The sequence below is a fragment of the Lagopus muta genome, chromosome 2 (genome assembly GCF_023343835.1).
Source record: "Lagopus muta isolate bLagMut1 chromosome 2, bLagMut1 primary, whole genome shotgun sequence".
In the NCBI taxonomy this organism is placed as follows: Eukaryota; Metazoa; Chordata; class Aves; order Galliformes; family Phasianidae; genus Lagopus; species Lagopus muta.
The window spans coordinates 4858980-4878771 of record NC_064434.1 but is presented as its reverse complement, the minus strand read 5'-3'; the positions used below and the strand labels follow the sequence as shown (position 1 = coordinate 4878771).

The window sequence follows — 19792 nt, the reverse complement described above, 5'->3', positions numbered from 1 at the left end:
GACATGGGGAGCTTTCTTACTGCACAGGAATTGGTGACGTGAGTCAGTAAGGCAGTGTGGCATTCACTACAAAGTTTGGACAAAAGGGCTGAGCATCTCTGCTTCCCTAAATACAAAGGGCAAATGTAGAACACAGTGTCTGTTTCCGGATGCTCCTTGTCAAGCCCAGAACAGCTCAAAGCGCAGTGCAATTTCCAGATTTTAGTTGCTACAATTCCTGTCAGACTGTTGCTGCAGTCCGACTGCAGACTACTGCTGCACTGGCTGCTGTGCCCTCTTCTTAGTAGAATAGTCTAGGTGCTTGTCTTTTAAAATTGAAAATGGCATTTACAGTTTCAGTAATTAATTGTCCCAAAGGACAGAGCATTCCTGTTGGACTGAAGCACTCATCTGAATGTAGTCTGTCTTTTCACACGGTCGTTTTCTTGGATGGGCGTCATCCCCTTGCATTGTCCTCCTGCTTTCTTTTCCTGCATACACATCTCTGATGTTAAAAGGGGTTCAGTATTTGCTGTAGGAAGATAAAGATAGGAGCTTCTTTTCAGTCTGCATGTGCTATTTTCATGGGTGTATGCATGTTGGCTTTGTATGCCTTGTCTGTAGCTACACTCCAACTACAGCTCAACTAAGCAAAGCAATTCCCAGGGCTGCTCTTCAGTCCTAAGGCCACTGGACCACATCCATGCTACAGGACTAGCCTTGAAAAGTGCATAGCTGTATCCAAACTCCTTGCTTGTGGTTTCTGGTCTATGCAAAGTCCTGTATAATGCCTGTGAATTGGTCAGACTGCAGTAGCTGTGTTGGAGCAAAATTGCAAAAACAGAGCAATATAATGATCTCGTAGATAACTGTGTGGGTACTGAGTGCTTCTCCCTTGGCAATGTTCATTGTTACAAGCATTGATAGAGCTATGTGCTTTGACTTGAGGATACACCTTATCCATTTCCTTACCTAGTCAGATCTGTGTTGTGAGATGTTTCAAGTTTGGATAGATTTTATCACCATACCCCCAAAACCTACTGGCTTTGTTTAGGTTTCTATGATGCGTGTACCTGAAGGAAATCCCTGCAAAGCCTACTGTAATCCCAAAGGCTGTTATTCCTCTTTTGGTTTTCATAGGGTTTCTGTAATTCTTGCCTGACTTTTCATCTGCTCTTGTTAGTAGGGATTCTACAATTAGCTCTGCCACATATCATGGAGTTTGAATGATTTTTTTACCATGTTGTCCTGCAGGCATAGTAAAAACCCTTGACTCTTTGAGAAGATCCACAAAAAGGTTCAAAAATACCCTGATCTCTTTCCCAAGTTCTCTCTGCCCTCCATCTGCTGTCCATTCTCAAGATCCTGAGTTCTGAAGGAGTGATCTTGTCATTTGTATGCCGTTTGGCTCTGCTGTAAGGAGACTTAGGAAGGAAAAGCAATTAGGGGAAGCTCACTGTGCTTTTACCACTTCCATTTCTTGTCTTTGCAGCAAATTCATAGGACAGTCATTGTTCTGATACCTTTGGAAGCTTAGTAGTAAAAAAAAAAGCTTTTGATGAGCCACCATGTTGATGGAGTTGCACCAGAAGCCTGTCTTTGGAGGGAAGAAAGCAGCAGAAGTTTCTTTAAATGAAAGCTTGTAGTAATTGGATGTGCTGCACTTTCCTTCTTAGGGCAGGCAATCTGTGACAACATTCCAGGTTCAAAAGTTGGTAACTTCAGAAATCAGACTTCAGTCAAATCAGCTTTGGTTCCACAGGCCACTAGAATTTCCGCTAGGTATGTTTTTATCTTCTTTTTTCAAGGCAGCAACAGAAAGTTAGGGCAACTTGAACCCTTTGTGCTGCAGATTCGAAAGAGCTGTGATTCATAAATCTCATGTCATAACTGGTTAAAAGTTCTCCACAAAAACTCTACCTCTGGCCTTGAATGAGCTGGTCAGTTTGGGAATCCAGAGTTTCTGTTTGGAGGATAGTTGGCAGTGAGGAAAATTTGGTGTGAATTACTGAACAGCCATCCTCCTTCTGTGACAGAGGTTTATCAGGAACAGAAGAGTAGTAACTGCTGGTTCATTGTAGAAGCAGTAAAAGGAGAGAAATGCTTTCTGAAAAGCTTGCAGAAGATGAGCCTTTCTGCCTAGTAGCAAGAGTACTGTTCATGAGAGGCTAAATGCTGAACTTGATTGGAGGTGGACCATTGGGTTGCCATCTCCATCATAAGTGTGGTTAATGTGTCGGACTACAATTGGTTTTTTCTCCTGCAAGGTATTTTCCATGTATCACAGAGAAGTGTTGAACTGAAGTATTTGCTTTTCCATCTCACCTTGTTTTCAGCCTGCTGGAAACCATGTCTCACTACACAGACGAACCAAGATTTACCATAGAGCAGATAGACTTGCTTCAGCGCCTGAGACGTACGGGAATGACCAGACATGAAATCCTCCATGCGCTGGAAACCTTGGATCGTCTTGATCAAGAGCATAGTGACAAATTTGGAAGAAGATCTAGCTACGGAGGTGGTTCCTACAGCAACAGCACCAACAACGTCCCAGCATCTTCCTCGACAGCCACGGCTTCAACACAGACCCAGCATTCTGGGATGTCCCCATCCCCAAGCAACAGTTATGACACCTCCCCACAGCCTTGCACTACTAATCAGAACGGGAGGGAGAGTAACGAGAGGTTGTCTGCATTCAATGGGAAGATGTCACCCACCCGTTATCCCCTAGCAAACAGCTTGGCTCAAAGGTCCTACAGTTTTGAAGCTTCTGAAGAAGACTTGGACATCGATGACAAAGTGGAGGAACTGATGAGGTCAGTAGAAGTCTTTGTAGGTTTGGAAAGGCAGGGTGAAAAGTCCTTCAGCATGCAGATTCCTCCTGTGGGACTACCTTGGTAGTGACAGGTGTTACCAAGAAAGCAGGAGTTGCTTTCTTGACAAGACAGCTATTCCCCTGCTAGTTTCTTGGTGGTCAGTATCTCAGTACCGCTCACCTGACTCTCAGTCATGTGTAGACAATCCCATGTGCAGATATCCCAGAGGCTGTTTTACTGCTGAAACACTTTTTTCCATGCTGTACCAAAGACTGAAATTCATGCTTATTCACCGAATTTCCACCCTACTCTTATTTAGAAGATTTCTGACTGAGTCTCAGTTCACGTGAGTCTTCTTCCACTAATGTGTACCAGTTGAGTTTCCTTCCATATATAGGCAGAGTAGGGAAGCTGCTTGGTTAATGCTTTCCGCGGTGATCTGCAGTGCATGTATGTTATCTGTTTATAGTTTGTGGCAGGGGCTGACTCCCTCTTGGATTTGCACAGTCTGCAGATTGGTGCAGGAAAACAAAACAACAGAAAAAAGAAACAGAAGTCTTTAATGAGGGCTAGTTGGTTTTTGTTCTTGTTTTTATTTTATTTTGTTGTGTCTTTGTTTTCTAGATTGACCTTCCTTTACTTTTAGCTGCTTCCTTTTCAGCGTTATGGCAAAGATTAAAAGAGGGGATTATTCAGCTCAAGATGAAAGACTGAGTCAGTGGGCTTGACAGCAAATGACAGCAAAAAGAAACACAGGGAAAGGGCAAAAAATCTCAAAACTATTTTAGTTACAATGTTGGAATGTTTTTTTTCCTTGAAGCTGCAACAAATCAGAAGTACCTATGGGAGGGAGAACTAGGATCCATAATCTCCAGAATGGAAATAAGTTTGGAGATTTAGGGTAGAAGTGCGGCTGGAGAATATTAGAGATGAGCAGTAGGAAAAGCCAATCAGCCTCCTTTACTGTCAGCTGCAGGGTAATGGAATAATGCAGGAAGGTGGTGAATATAGCAGTATGCAGGAGTTGCCATGGCTGAAGTTTTAACCGTTCCTTGGAGTTTTTGGTTCCTATGAGTCTCAAGTAAACTGAAGTTATGTTTATTTTCCAGCATATGGAAGGTAATTGAATATGGAAGTAAAAATGAATGCACAACATGGCATTTATTTTCCATGTTGAAGGACTTTCTGCCTTGAGAGCTGCTGAGGCAGGACAGGAGAAGGGGAAGAGAGATTACTAAATAATAAGGCCTAATAAAGATTGGTTTTACTTCTCTGCACCTTTCAGGGAAGAGAGGAGGAAAAAGACGAAAAAGTGTATTTTCAGCAATTGAAATTTGCTGTGTATCCCAATCCTTAGGTAACCCCCAAATTATTGACCTTTTAAGCACAGTGCCTACTGAGTTATCTTAGTATACCTTAGTACCCATAGCAGGGGGGGTTGGAGCCTGATAATCTTTAAGATCCCTTCCAACCTAAGCCATTCTATGATGCTACCTTTTAAAAATCATACAAAGCAATGATGCTTTTCATTCAGTGCAAGCCATGGGCTGGGGAAGTAACAGCGGAGGGGTGGAGGTTGCAAAATCTTTTTTCCTTTGGATCTTTCCCTTGAATAGCTGCAGGACGTGTGTGTGTATGTATTCTGCTGTGCAGCTAACCACACACACCCTGCTATCCTTTATTTTTTATTTTTGTGCCTTATTTTTATGACGGAGGATTTTATGCTGGTATGAGAGATTTATTCATCCCTGTGTAATGAAACTTTGCACATTCCATATGGCAGCCCTGCACCTAATATGAATTATATAGGACGTGAGCCATCCATTCTCCTGCTTGGGTACTTTGATCAAACGTGACACTAGTTAAAAGAAGTGTCCACCGCTGAGGCACTTTGACTGTTTTAATGCCTGCCTTCCCCACTCCTTGTCCCCTAAATAAAGAAAATGAAGCCATTTTCCATCTTCAAAGTGCACTTTGGTCTGCCTGTCTGGGTTTTTTTTCTCTTTTTTTGTGCTCTTGTTTTTTGTTTTGGTAGGAGGGACAGCAGTGTGATAAAGGAGGAAATCAAAGCCTTCCTAGCCAATCGGAGGATTTCCCAAGCAGTTGTTGCACAGGTAACAGGTAAGAGCTGGGGGAGTCCCTTCTTCATTTTGGGAAACCGTGTCTAACTGCCTTACGTGTGCATGGTGCAGATGTTGGAATATTGCTTGGCTTTCTGCATTGCAGTGCAGATCTGTCAGCTTAGTCATGATAATGTATGCCTTTGATTTAAGACCCATTGTCCCGCACATCATGGAACTTCCCCAGTGAATCACTTGTTCTTTTTTTCCTTTTTTCTTGTGGCTTGTGCTAGCAGATTTTATTTTACAGCATTATAATAAGCCCAAAGTTTTTATCTTTAAAATGAAACCATTTTCCTTAATTCCTAAATTGTTTGTTGAATGTAGTAAATAGATACATATCTGCATCTCTGTGTATAGAGATATGAATAATACATATTTGTATTATAAAATGCATATGAGAAATCTGGAGACACAGCTATAACTGATATCACTCCATCCAGCATTCGTTTTGTGATAGTTTTGAAGTTTTTCAATTGCTTGTCTCCACAAACAGTGAAAGTGAGTTGTGAGATCGAGGGATGACTATTTCAGCTTAGATTTTACTAGAAGGAGTAGTAGGGTGTTCTGGGCTTTTTGGTCTGTTTTAACCCCTTGCCTTTTACATTCTCTCTTTTGCGTTCAGGACAAGTAAGCATTGATACCACTTATTCTATTTGTGTGTTATCAGTTCTACTTTATAAATAAACAGATCAATCCCGTATTATATCTGTCACATCTATTCATTTTTAAAACCAAGCTGGATTAAAGATGTTGGAATGGATCCTTTTTAAGGTTCCTTGCTGACGAGGAATGCCAAACCAACAGGAGGGAAGTTGTTCTTTTATGATATTTCCAGCGTTTGAAATGTCATGAGGACCCATCTGCCTGGGAGATCTGGGTTTGCAGACACTGTGTGTGCTAGCAGTTGAGGTAGGCAGGCAGAAATGGGTACTGGAGCCGTGGAGCCAGGAATTCCTTCCACATCTGTGATCTTGGGCAAATTACTTGTACAAAATTAACATTTTGTATCACTCTAAGGAATGTTACTAGCCTTACCAGATGTTAGCATTAGTGATGCTAAGTCTTCTTAGTTGAATTGGACCTGAACTGTGGGCAGTTTGTGAGTCAGTCCCATACCTCTGTGAAGTTCTTGCCTGAATATGGCCTTGGAATGGCTTATTTCTATATTAACCTCCTGTATAGTTTATTATGAGGGCAAGTAACAGAAAAATTCCTAACTCCAGAACAGAGCCTCTGAGCCTGAGTAAGTCAAACTTACCCTCCTTCAATAGAGGTGTTTTAAAGAGGAAAAAAAAAATGTGGCAGGATAATATTTCCAAAACAAAGCAGCCTTTTTTTTTTTGTCAGTTCGACTATTGCATGCAATTGAAGAAGAATTTCCATGCCAGATCTAAGGTAGTCTGTATCACTAAAAGGAACTGATCTGTTTGCCTACATCTCGGTGCATATCTCAGTACCCAGGCAGGCTGTAGCAAAGTCAAGATGGATCTCTTCACTCCTGGTCACGCTGATCCTTCCATCCTCATCCTGCACTCTTTGCTATTGCTCGATGTCTTGTCCTGCCAGACAGAACAGAGATTGACCTAACGGCACTATCGTCTTGTTTTCACATGAAATCAATGGCACCCAGGTAGCTCTAAAGGCTGAACGGCTATATTTTTTTGCAGCTGACCAATGGACCTTTCAAATAAGAAAATAAAGTGATATTTTGAACTTGATGCACTTTCTTAAGCAAAGATAGCTGTAAGGCCTGTGCTGTGTTATGACACACGGACCTTCCTCCTGCTGCCCTTTGCAGCTGAGCAGTGTTTTCTTCCTGGTCTTACTAGGAAGGTCATTAGGAGCTGGTTCATTTTAAAAGTAACCCTTAGCCTTGTGTATGCAGATACGTAGCACTTACGTGCTGCTGTTAAGTACTTAGTTATGGCTTATCTGAAAGGAATAGTCTCAAGGAGATTGAAGGGACTGGATTAAAGTGTGTACTCAGCACTAACGGGGGAAACATCAGCTTCCTTTCAAAGGCACGGAACAGTGAAGGGTGGCTGAAAATATCTCAGGACAGAGACCCAGAATGGAAAGCATGTATCCCAGGGCTCTCATTTCCAGACTGGTCTTAGACCTGGTGAATGCTAGTTGACTTTTGTGTTCTTCAGATGTATCCATCATCCTTCCCCAGTTCAGCTGTGATGCAGTCTCCCAAGGAAGGTTTGGAAACCCCTTTTGGTTCTTCAGAAAAGGAATTTGGGCAGGCTAGCACGATGCTTCGCAGAATGTATGGTCCCAAATATTAGGACCATATCCATACATATGGTCCCATCTCAGTGTTTACAGACTTAGTCTTACTGGCAAAGCTGTTTTGCTAATTATTCAGTAAATAAGAGAAAAATAGATAAATAAAATTCAAAGAGTGGCCACTAACAGATGACATAGGGAAGGACTCTAGGAAGTGATACCTCTTCAGAATGCTGCTCAGTCTGGGTGATTGGACTCCTTTCCAGCCCCAGGCATCATTCATCACCATTCATTTAAATACAAACATAGCTGCAATTCAGATGTTGGGTGTATTTGACTTCCCCAGCCGCTACCACCCTCCATCAGCTGGAAATCATTTGTTTGGCACTTGAAATAAATGCAGAATACTACGGCCTCAGCTTTTGTCATTCATCACTTCTGCCTTGGGAAGAAAGGCAAGAAACAAATGAAATGAAAAATCCACGGCTGGCTCTGTCCAGGAGGAGCTGTTTGACCCAGCTGCCTGTGCTGTGGTCTTACTCCCTTCAGTCTCTACCTATTCCTATGCTATTTTAAAAATTGTGCTTATCTGTGTAATGGGAGGGGAGAAAGAAAGGAGTAACTGTTTACTGGTATTAGACCTCAAGCTAGGAAACTGAAACCTTACTTTTTCTTCATTCTTACTGGGTATGATATTGTCCTAATTGGACACGTAAGTGATAAGCATTCGTTAAAACAGTGTATTTGTATAGCTTTGAATTGCAGGTCATGAAATAGAGCTGCTGAATTGCTTACCCTGTGCTTACAATCCTATTTGTCCCCATTCTATCTTGTCATCTTTCTATTCCTGGAGCAGGAACCTCCAATGCAACTTCTGCAATTTCAGACTTCACTTTTGACTGATTTTGTGAATTCTTGAAAGAAACCTTTCTTTTTCTCATCTCAATTCAAGTATTGCAGTGCACTTACAGGTTATGCATTCCTATATCAACCACAGTCTTACTACTGAGGGCTACTACTGAGCAGGCTTTCAATTGCAGCCACTGCAATGGTAAACTGCTGCTCCTTTTGTTTTTCTTGTGCTGCATTGAGAGGGGGTGGGAAGTGAAGGAGGCCAAGGATTTGTAAGAGGGAGACGCAGAGCTGAAGGTTAAAGTCAGCTGTTGCAGTAGAACAATTTTTTAGGCTCTCTTAGTCTTTATAAAATTACCAGAAACTTCTCAAGTCATTTAGATAATGAATCTGACAAGGAAAATTAAACCTGGAAGACATTCTACAGGGCTGCCTTGTGTACTGAGAAAAGAGAGCAGATCGGAAAATAGTAACATCAGGATATTAAATGGTGACTTGGAAATAAAGAAATGATTGATAAGAAGCAAAAACTTAGCATAACACTTATTAGTGCTGGTCCTAAATACAGGAGCTGCTTTTTATAGAAACTTTTTTAATGGTGTCTGTAATAAGATAAACAAGAAGCACTTGGGTTGGGCTCTGTATAAATAATCTCCTACCGATAAGAAAAATGACAGTATAAACAGGAGCTAATAATAGTTCCTGCTGAATTTCCTATCTTGTTTTTTGAAGCTCCTTTTAACATAGCTGCAGCTCACTTGGGGTAGGGATTTAGCCCTACATGTGGCAGGTGAGGTGCCAGATTTTTACAAACAGTAATTTGAAGTCATGTAGTGCAATTTGTTTTAGTTATCACCGGGACGGTTTGTGGGCACAAAGTAGGAAGTCAAACTGTTGTTTGGAGATGCTGTGTCTTGATGTGTTCTCCAAATGTAGGTGGAGAATGGGGGAAATGTGTTCAGAAACTGACACCTTTCTGTTGCGTACCACAGCAAAGGACAGAGGGAGGAGTACTCATAGATGGGCCCTTTGCAGCCAACCCAAATGCTTTGGTGGATGATGCCTCTGCAAGCTTTGGAAGTGTTGACTTTTCCATTTTTTACAGAGAGAGAGGAATGAAGGAACAGAAATCTGTACTTTCCTGAGGTCACAGTGGAAGCAGTCAGTGGTAGAGCAGGAATTTGAATTCACAGTTCTCAGTCCTTAGATTAGTGCCATAAAAACCAAGCCATCACGTGTGAAAAATAATAATAATTAATGATAAATGCAGAGGTCAGGTGTTTTTTTTGTTGTTTGTTTTTTTGAAAAAACGTACCACAAATAGAGCTTTCCAGTGCGTGGTTCTGCTGACTTTCCTGATTATTCTGTGTGTATGATTCAGCCTTGTCCTTCTGCCTCTGTCTTAATTGATGTGAGATCCCCAGGACTCCGCTTTGTGTTGTGCTAAATCCGCAGAGCACCTAATACAGTGGAGAGCAGCCTCTAACATCTCCTAAAGCTTGGAACCTACGCTCAGGGGTGCCGAGCAAATCACAAATACAGACCAAATGTGATTGAACTACTTCAGTGTGAAGAAAACTCAGAAAATTACTGATCATCAGAGGTGAAACTAGCATTTTCTCCTGAAAACTCATGGAAAGATTTGTTTTTTTATGATTTTGATCTTTGCAGATTCTCTGCAAAGAAGCATTGGCTAATCTCTTCAATTGGTACACGTCCTTTGCAAGCATGTGCTATATGAATGTAGGATTTTGCTCTCAAACAGGAGAATTAAGACGCTGCCAGTTATTGCCTTTCCAAATCTGATGTATTCCAGGTGCTTCTAAAAATCTCTCCTGAAAGAAACATTAAAGAAATGCAAAGTAGAGTCACTGAACAAATCTGTACGTGAAGGTGAAAAACAGTTACTTAAAGACTTAATGAATAGCAGTTGTGAGGGTTGCTGGTGGATTTGTACTGCAGGTATCAATTGCCTTCTCTGAATGACACATTTAGCCATTCCTTTTAATTATATGTAAGGAAAAAGTCTTTCATGTATGATTTGTTTAGGAGATAACAGGCATGCCCAGAGGAGCAAGCTTGTACTGTCATCTCCATTTAGTTTGTAATTATGAATTGTAACCTGCTGTGGGAAGGAGTGATGTGTGACGCAAGAGATCAGCATTTGATTTGCTGTAATCCTTTGTGATTACCAGTTTTCCTTTACTCTTTGCAGTGAGTGAGCTAGTTGTGCTCATTACAGAGTGTTCTTGTACCTGCTGATCCTGAGCCCAGAGGATGTCAGTCTTCGTTGAGGTCCATGGTTCACTTTGAGGGTGAATTTCCTCCAGACAGCTGGATTTTCAGTACTCCAGAGATCTTCTTTCATTAATCTGCTTCTGGCAGCAGGATGATTTCTTTTTTCCTGCCAGTGCAATTTCCTAAAGTAGCGTGATTACAGCCTATGTGACAGGATGGCGCTGGTGGTTGTACTAGTCACTGTCCTATGAGTCAACTGTGCAAAATCTATTTGAGATGCAAGAAATTCTAATGTGACTTCTTTTAATTGAAAGGGGTGAAGGATGGGTTTGTGATTAAAACACTGTGCTAAGATCTAGAAGACAATCTGGATCAGTTCTTCTGTTATTGACTTTGCATGTGACCTTGAATTGGCATGTATGATTCTGGAGCCTCTAAACTGAACTGATGAATACATGGAAAATAGCACAGAATCACGGAATGGCTCGGGTTGGAAGGGAGACCTCAAGGATCGTGGATCTCCAACCCCTATGCCACAGGCAGGGCCACCAATCTCCATATCTAATACTAGACCAGGCTGCCCAGGGCCCCATCCAACCTGGCCTTGAACACCTCCAGGAACGGGGTCTTACATATAATACTTATATACATATATGTCTCAGCCCATGGTTTGGATGGGTGTACACTCTGCTGGGTGAAATGCTGGCTGGATGGCCAGGCCCAAAGAGTTGTAGTCAATGGAGTTAAATCCAATGGTGGCTGGCCATGAGCAGGGTCCCCCAGGGCTCGGTACTGGGGCCGCTTCTATTTGACATCTTTATTATTGATCTTGATGAAGGGATTGAGAGCATTCTCAGTAAGTTTGCAGATGACACCAAGTTGGGAGGGAGTGTTGATCTGCCTGAGGGGAGAAGGGCACTATAGAAGGACCTGGATAGGCTGGATTAATTGGGCCAAGGTTAACTGCATGAGTTTCAGTAGGGCCAAGTGCCGGGTCCTGCATTTTGGTCACAACGACTCCAGGCAACCCTACAAGCTTGCGGAGGAGTGGCTGGAAAGCTGCCTGATGGAAAGGGACCTTGGTGTGCAGATGGGCAGTCGGCTGAGTAGGAGCCAGCAGTGTGCCCAGTGGCCAAGAAGGCCAATGGCATCCTGGCTTGGAGCAGGAATGGAGTGGTGAGCAGGACTGGGGAAGTGATCCTGCCCTGTACTCAGCATTGGTGAGGCCTCACCTCGAGTGCTGTGTTCAGTTTTGGGCACTCAGGACAGAAAGGACTGAGGTGCTGGAGCAGGACCAAAGAGGGGCAACAAGGCTGGTGAAGGGCTTGGAGAATATGGCCTGTGAGGAGAGACTGAAGGAAGTGGGGCTGTTCAGTCTGGGGAAAAGGAGGCTGAGGGGAGGCATTACTGCTCTCTTCCAATACCTGAAAGGTGCTTACAGCAGAGCGGGGCTGGTCTCTTCTCACTGGTGACAGGTGACAGGACGAGGAGAATGGCCTCAAGTTGTGCCAGGGTAAGTTTAGGTTGGATATCAGGAAACACTTCTTTACAGAAAGGGTTGTGAAGCACTGCAATGGGCTGCCCAGGGAGGTGGTTGAGTCACCATCCCTGGATGTGTTTAAAATCTGTTTGGATGTGGTGCTCAGGGACATGATTTAGAGGAGGACTGTTAGATTTAGGGTAGGATGGTTAGGTTGTGGTTAAACTCAATGATCTTTAAGGACTTTTCCAACTTGAGTGATTCTATGATTCTGGGAGTGTTGTAGGTAGAGGGAACCTTTAAGGAGCTCAGCTTTCATTCTGTCTATGAAAAAGGGAGAGAGAATAAATAAATAAAACCAGAAAAGACTGATGGAAAATGGGATGTGAAGTGACTTGGAATGGTCTGCATTCCTATGAACAGAAGTAAGATCTGCTGCCTAAGCCACACTTCATGCACGTGATCTGGGTTTGCAGCATCGCTATAGAAGTCTCCTGGCCAAAGAACAAAATTGGCTATGAGCTTTTCACTAATGCAAGAAATGCTATGGACTGCAGTGCCATCAGTGAGATACCATAGTCAATAATGTACTGAGAATTTATAGTGCAGGCTTTGAATTCGTACATCTCAATGTCCTGTACAAAGCCCTTTTTACAGGAATGACTTTATGAGAGAACTCACAAGGAGTCAAATGTGTGCACAGCCATGCACAGCTTGAATCGTTTGGCTCCTGCTCCTTTGCTTTGCTTGAAGTGGCTCATATCTGTACCACCTCATGGCAGTGTCACAGAACCTCTGGGGCAGAATTTGGATTTTTCCACCGCTCTTACTGAAGATAATCTCAATTTATAATTTTTATCTTATGCCTTATGTTGTTTTGCAAACATCCAACAGACACTGATTCATTGCAGTAAGTGTAAGTGGACTGTGGTAAACAAGGAAATTAATGGCGCTTCAACCCATTGATTAATAGGAGCCATGCATCCATAAGCAGTGAGACACAACCATTTGTGCCCCACAGCACTGTGTTAAGGAAATGGCTTTTATAAATCATAACAGAAAATGGAAAGCTGCAAATTTTCAAAACTTGGTCCCTTACATGACAATCAGGCATCTAGATTACATTTTGGGCCAGAGAACTTCACCAACTGATACTAATTTATTTTGTTGTATTGGCATATGTGTTTCCATAGCTAATTGCTAGAATATTAGTTTGTGTTAGGTTGAGCAATTCCACTTCTCAGCTAGTATAAACTCAGTTATATACCTAACATGTGCTCTGAAGATAATCAGCTTTTGACCATGCCAGTTGTTTCAGAGCTCTTTCAGACACAGGGCATGGACTCGGGTGTTAAGATCATCAGTAGATGTACAGGAAACCAAACCAAACCACAGAGTTCTGTTGAATGGCAGTAAGCTTCTGTACTCAAAACAAAACAAACCTATCCCTCTTCCACAGGGCAATTTAAACTCTACAGGCTCAGGGCTTCAGTCTAATAAAGAATGGTTGAGAGAGTAAGCCCTGAGATTTTGAAAAACTGGACTAAATGTGCTCGAATACGACACCTACGATCTGAGTTAAATCATTCTGAAGTTAGCTCAATTCCACGTTCAGTACAAAGGAAGCATAATAAAAACCCCTTATTAGAAGTGATAAAACTGCAGGGGGTTGTTTTCATGAGTTAAATATGAGATCTTCTAAAACCTGCATGCATCTCATGAGGGGAGAGGTGGTTGGATTTCTGTGTGAAAGCCAGCTTTCTACCTGCCTGAGCATTATCACCAAGCAGGTGTTGCACAGGTGGAGTGCAGCAGTGTGCTGTGACTTGGAGCACCTCCTGAAAGCTGAATTCCTGGGACAGTCTCTGTGCTGTTAACCCTTCCTGACAGCCGGAGAGCACAAGGAATCCTACCAGCAGTTACTGCCGCAGTCCTTCACCAAGTTGGTTTTGTTATTTTTAGTTCCCCTCCTACTGCACCGTTAAACCTCTTCCTCCTAATGACTGCTTTTCCCTTTCTGCGCTGATCCTCCATTCAGTGTCACGTTTTGGAAATAACAGTATCAATTTCCAGGGGTTTTTTTGCCTTTTACTATTTTCTTAGAAGTCTTTCTGTCCCTAATCCTTGCTGGGTATGTAGGGCCTGAGTCCTGCTTTGCTTTGCTGACAGGCAGCTGCTCTTTCTGTTTTGTTTCCTTGCTGTTGTTATAGCAGCTGATAGCTGGCTTGCTGCATTTCTGGGGTGATTTGATCTATATCACATAAAGTGTTTCTGTGCTTATCTCCCTTTTTATTCAAGCCTTGAATGATAATGATCTCCAAAGTATCATCTCCTATATACGATGGTGGGTAAGGGACTTGTTCCTGTTTCACAGATGGAGAAATTTAAGAACCAAGGAAGCTGTGGTTCGGAATGGGACAATTCAGAGAGTAGTAGATTTGGCTTCCCAGTGTGTGCTCTTCTTGCTTTGTAGACTGACTGTGCTGATTCCAGGATGTATCTTGAGTAAGGCTGCAAATAACAAGAAGGTAAAGCAGCTAGGGATAGGGGAGGAAGCTTGAACTCCCTCTGTCTTCTGTGGTTGAAATATTAGCAGCAAATTCCCAGGCTTTGTAAGACAACACCTTTTATTAGTATATAAACCGGTTTAAATATTTTAAAAGAACAAGTTTTCTGTTCTTCTTTCTCTCTTTTTTTGTTTTCTACAGGTATCAGTCAGAGCCGGATCTCACATTGGCTTTTGCAGCAGGGGTCAGACTTGAGTGAACAAAAGAAAAGGGCATTTTACAGATGGTACCAGCTTGAGAAGACAAATCCTGGTAAACGCATCTAGCCTAAACATCTCCTACCATTTGATGTATGAAAAAAGCCTTTTGTCACTGGTTTGGATTATCACTGGTCATTCACTTGGTGGTATACTGATGAGGTATTTCCTCTGACTGGTTTCTTAGGAATTGGTCTGTGTTTTGTTTGCAGCAACAGGTGTAGGACCCACTCACCCATAGCGGCCTGTCCAGCTTCTTGGTTGTGGTTACTTGCCCTGTCCTCCCATCCCTGGCTAGCTCTGGGAATGAGAAGTGCACTCTGTGGAGTTATCATCAGATGACATAAAATAGATGTTGAGGCTCTTCAAAGCGAACAAGGAGAAACCACTAATAGTGGCTGTAATATGAAGTTAGAGCAGATGTGTACATCTTAGCTGGGATAACTTCAGAGGTTTCGAGTTGTAGCTGAAGCTCACGGATGAGATGTGTGGATAGTTACAGTGATTAAATGGAGATGTCTCTCTTAAATTCCACCTCCTTCTTCAAATCTCGAAATAGATCTTTAATATATAATGAGAAATAAAGCTCTTCATTGTCTTTAACAAATAATCTTCAAAATCACAGTTGAATGCATTTCCTTGTGTTGTTTTTCTCTATGGATTTTGTTTGACTACGGTTTTTACTTTCCCTTCAATAGTCTTATTGGAAAGATCAAAATATTTACGTTTAATTGCTTTTTTATTCATTTAATTTGGCATGATTAAATTAACCGTGTAATTGTTTAAGAAATTTAAGATGTAGCCTCTCAAATATGAACTTGAACATCCAAAATTCTACTGAAAAGAGTTTCAACAAAAACAGATTCTCAACACTTCTTCTTTGTGTGTAAGCTGTAAATCAGGAGGCCCTGGCTGTCAACTGACCTGAGTATATTTTAGCCTAAAGTTGGGTGAGATTGAAGCTGTTGTCGAGCCTGTCCTTTCTGTTAAGCATCTAAAAGCTGTTTTAAGGAATGAATGTGCCAAGGGTTTGAGGTTCTAACAGGCTGCAGGGATCCCTAAGTGGCCTTGATTCTTCATAGTATTTGAAGTTGTGATACCCAGGGTCAGCAAAGGTATTGAATGCTTCTTTGGAAGCCTCATGTTGTACCATGCAAAGCAACTCTCAGCCACTTATTTCCCTTTTAGGGGAGATATTACCTTCAAAATAGCAGAGAAAGCCATAGCTTTTTTGGAAGGTGCATTTAAAGAGAAGAAAATAATGAAGAAATAAATGCCTCTAGCAGTGAAAACTATCGCATGGATTTTTCTGTCCTTGCATCTTTTCTTTCCAGTATCATTTGGAGCTGTTTAGGAAATAGTATTCTGGTATTCTGTACCAGGATAAGAGCTGTCAAACTTGGCACTCATACTTCCTTCTCTCTTTTTATCCACAAGCTTACATCTTTTTGTTCTTTCAGGCTAGAGAAGTGTAGCTTAAATGTAATTGAATTGATGTTAGCTTCTGTGTTACTAGTGCACAGTGTTGCTCAGTTCTTGTTCGCTTTTCTTTATACGCACATGGGAAAATTTAAGAGTGGTTGTTTGCATTTTACCTTGTTTTCAAATAAGAGATCTTGTGCAGCATTTTCAAGAAGTGTAAAAGGCAAAATGCCTCCTCTGCCTATGCCAGGAGACTATTTGGCTGCATTTAAATTCCCTTCAGAACCAGATAACGTTTGCTTTATTTTTAGAGGTTGAGGTAAGGGGTGGGGAAGCTTAGTTTTCCTGTGGCTGTAGGAAAAGCCTGCTTGAGGAAAATGTGATTGTATTTGTTTATTTTGGGATCGTCCACTTATTTCTATTATTGCCATCTACTAGATTGCAGGTCAGGCTGGTCGGGCAAGAGATAATTACCATGCATATGTGCAAGTGTATACAGTTTATTAGGGAAGATAACCAACCTTGTCCGAAGCATCCTGGATTTAAATTGCTATTAATAGAACCAATTTGGAGCTGAAGTTTGGACACTGATACAGTATCCTGTAATTCCCAGACCGTTCAGCTGCTTTCATTAGAACCTGAAAAGGAGAAAATAATTGCCATATTTGTACAGAAGTGGTCACAGCAGTCCTACTCACTCTTGGCAAAAGAGTGCCCTCCTCTGATAAAAACTGAAGTCATTAAATGAGTGGCATGAACTTCTTTTCTATTTGTTGTCTTAGGAAGAAGTGAAAATTGGCTTTCTGTTATCTCATTTTTTTAATGACTGCAGCTACTGAGAACAAAATCTTGGACCTTCTTCTTTGAGGCATACATTTGGGTCCCTCTGCACAGGAGCACGGTTTGTGTTTGAGTTACCAGTGGGCAAAAGGAGGTCTTTGGAATGTTTGGTTTATCAGTTCTTTAATCCTTGTGTTTAACGCTGGGGGTCTCCAAACTAAGTTCATTTTCTGACTGAATTCATTAGTGTAGTAAAAGGAAGATAATTTTCACTTACAATTGAAACAGTTTTGAAGCACCCAGGGCACCCAATACAATCAGTTTGTGAACTATAAAGAAAGAAAAGCTGCTTTCTGGGGGTAGGAGTAGAGATCACTTGGCAGACTTGCAGTCTTTCCTTTGCTCTGCTAGTTTTCTGTACAGCTTTTAGCAAGTGATTTTGCCTTTGCTCCTAAGTCCCACTTACCAGGTAAAGATGAGATTGTTCCCAAGGCATGAGTTGTTTGCCTTCCCTATAGTCCCTCACAAAAGGGACTGTCATGCACTTCACTGACATACTGCACCCAGCCAGGAATTTCAAAAAATACAAGAAACAGAAAATAACTTTGACTTGAAAATAACTTGTTAATGCATCATTTTCATTTTTCAAGTATGTGACAGTAGTACACAATGCTTTAAATCATCCACAGGTAATCTTGCATCTGCTAACCTGAGAAATTTGTGTTGTGGAGCATCAGGGTGATTTTGAGACATGGCTAGGTGTTACTCCTGTACCAAAGAGACTCAGCAATTCCATCACTTTTGTTACTTGGCAGTTTGCTTTGGCCTCTTGAATATGCTGCCTCTTGTTTTCTTGCTTCTGATTGCTTGTTTGCATGGACAGTTACTGTACTTCTCCTGTCTTTGGTGGCAGTTCATAGAATCATGGGATATTTTGAGTTGGAAGGGATCCTTAAAAGTCATCTAGTCAAAATCTGCTGCAGTGAACAGGGACACCTATAGCTTGATCAGGATGTTGAGAGGATGGTCCATCCTGGTCTTGAATATCTCCAAGGACGGGGCCACCTCTCGTATTGTAAAAAGCTTCTTCCTTATATCCAGTCTAAATCCCACCTCTTTTGGTTTGAAACAGTTTCCCCTTGTCCTATCACAACAAACCACACTGAAGAGGCTGCCCTTTGTTCTTATGAACCACCTTTAGATACAAGGCCACTCTCAGGTCTCCCTGAAGCCTTCTCTTCTTCAGACTGACAGCCCCAGCTCTCAACCTGTCCTCATAGGAGAGCTGTTCAGTCCCATCGTTTCTGTGGCCCTTCTCTGGATGCACTCCAGCAGGTCCATGTACTGAAGATTCCACAACTGAATGCAGTGCTCCAGGTGACGCCTCACCAGCACAGAGCAGCTGCTGCCCATGCTGGCCACCCTTGTTAGGATGCAGCCCTGGATACAGCTGGTTTTCTGGGCTGCAAGGGCACACTGCTGGCTCATGTCCAGCTTGCCATCCACCAGTCCTTTTACATGGCTGTGCTCTATCCTTACGTCCCCCAGCTTGTCCTGACAGTGGGAGTTGCTATGATCCAGGTGCAGAACCTTACACTTGGATTTATTGAACCTCATGAGGTTCACCTGGGCCCACTGCTCAGCTTGTCTAGATCTCTTTGCATGGCATCCCATCCCTTGGGCATATTGACCGTACCACACAGCGTGCTGTCATCTGCAAACTTGCTGAGAGTGCACTCAATCCCACTGTTGAATATATTAAAGAGCATTGTTCAGGCAACAGCAGATACGAATGCTGTAAATGTTCAGAGATCACAAAAAAAGCCTTTCTGCTGTAGGCAATAATCTTACTTAAAAACTTCTTGACTTCTTGATCAATGTTTTCCTGGTATGAGTAATGTCAAACTTAATAGCATAGCTGCAAACTCCAATGTATTAGTGACTGTAATTTCTTCTGGAAGCAGTTGCCAATTAGGGTGAAAGGCAGTTTTTTGTTGAGGGGAAGAAGTCAATGCTAAATACTGGTGTTTGAAAGGACTTTAAACCAATTAATAGGGATACTTTCCATTTAGATATGGAGTTTTTTGGACAGGCACCACATCTCTTGTGTTTTGTAGAGGGCCACGAGCATTTTGGCAGCAGATAAATAATATATGTTTCAGAAGCTAGTGTATGAGTGCATTGAGTCCTGTAATGTTCTGATTATTTTTTTAGAGCCCCTGGCTTTTAAATAAATAAATACTTCTTTTTATGCTGATAGTTAGCTTGATTAGTTTGGCTGGCACTGGGTCTTGAGCAATGTGGAAGGCTTGTTATGGAGCATCTTGAGCATTTCTTTTGCCTCTGTGCCCTGTAACCTGAAGCTGTCTCCTAGAAATAGTGTGTTGGAGTTGCAGATGGTTACAGACTGCCTCCAGTTAGCCTGCATGCTTTCTTTCAGCTAGTCCTCTGTAACAGGAAGGTAGCTGTGGTCATCTTGTGCTTTTCCTTCTTGAGCAAAAGGGAAAAAGAAAGGTAGTTATTACCAGGATGTAATCTCTCTTGTGTTACTCTCATAGCAGTTCTTCTTTGGCTATATCTGAAAAACAAATGAAAAGAAACTGAACAACCAAACACCCAACCGAAACAACAGAGGCTGGATATCCCATGGGATTCATACTCGAAATGCACTGTTGGTGATTTACTGTTTTACAGAGCTTCAGCAGTCCTGCTCTAATCCTTCCCAGCCAAGCAATGAGTCCTGTAAGGAACGTTTTGGTGTGCAGGCTGCTGATTCAAATCTAGTTTGGCTCAGGAGTAACTGGAAGGTGTTTATTATGTGCTCTCAGGTCAGTCTGGCTAAAAATGAAGCATGACATCTCTTCTTATCAGTGTAATATACAGTAGGTACTTGTTGCAGAGACTTGCTGGTAAATGATTTCTTGGAGCTTGGAGATGCCCTGAGGCTGGCTCCAGCCATTCTGTGCATCACTCTTGTACTGCAGAGCCTCTGTGAGAGATGGGATGTGGATCAGCAATTGCATGTGATGCTTTTAAGTGCAGCTCTCTTCCTTCAGAGTAGTGTTTGGGACATGCAGAGAGAAGGAAGGCCTTTGCCATGAGAAGC

General features: G+C 42.1%; 1 protein-coding gene across 25 annotated transcripts in view; it reads left to right on the top strand.

The window, feature by feature from the left end:
- Nucleotides 1-19792, top strand: part of HMBOX1 (homeobox containing 1) — a 728731-nt gene that overhangs the window by 58490 nt on the left and 650449 nt on the right. For all 25 annotated transcript variants that reach the window (XR_007375417.1, XM_048937428.1, XM_048937427.1 and 22 more), the window contains 3 exons: nucleotides 2316-2795; nucleotides 4831-4916; nucleotides 14429-14539. Coding sequence is in view for 24 of the 25 variants with exons in the window: in XM_048937428.1 (XP_048793385.1) it covers nucleotides 2316-2795; nucleotides 4831-4916; nucleotides 14429-14539 (677 nt within the window). In the remaining variant the exon portion in view is untranslated. The remainder of the gene's footprint in view (nucleotides 1-2315; nucleotides 2796-4830; nucleotides 4917-14428; nucleotides 14540-19792) is intronic.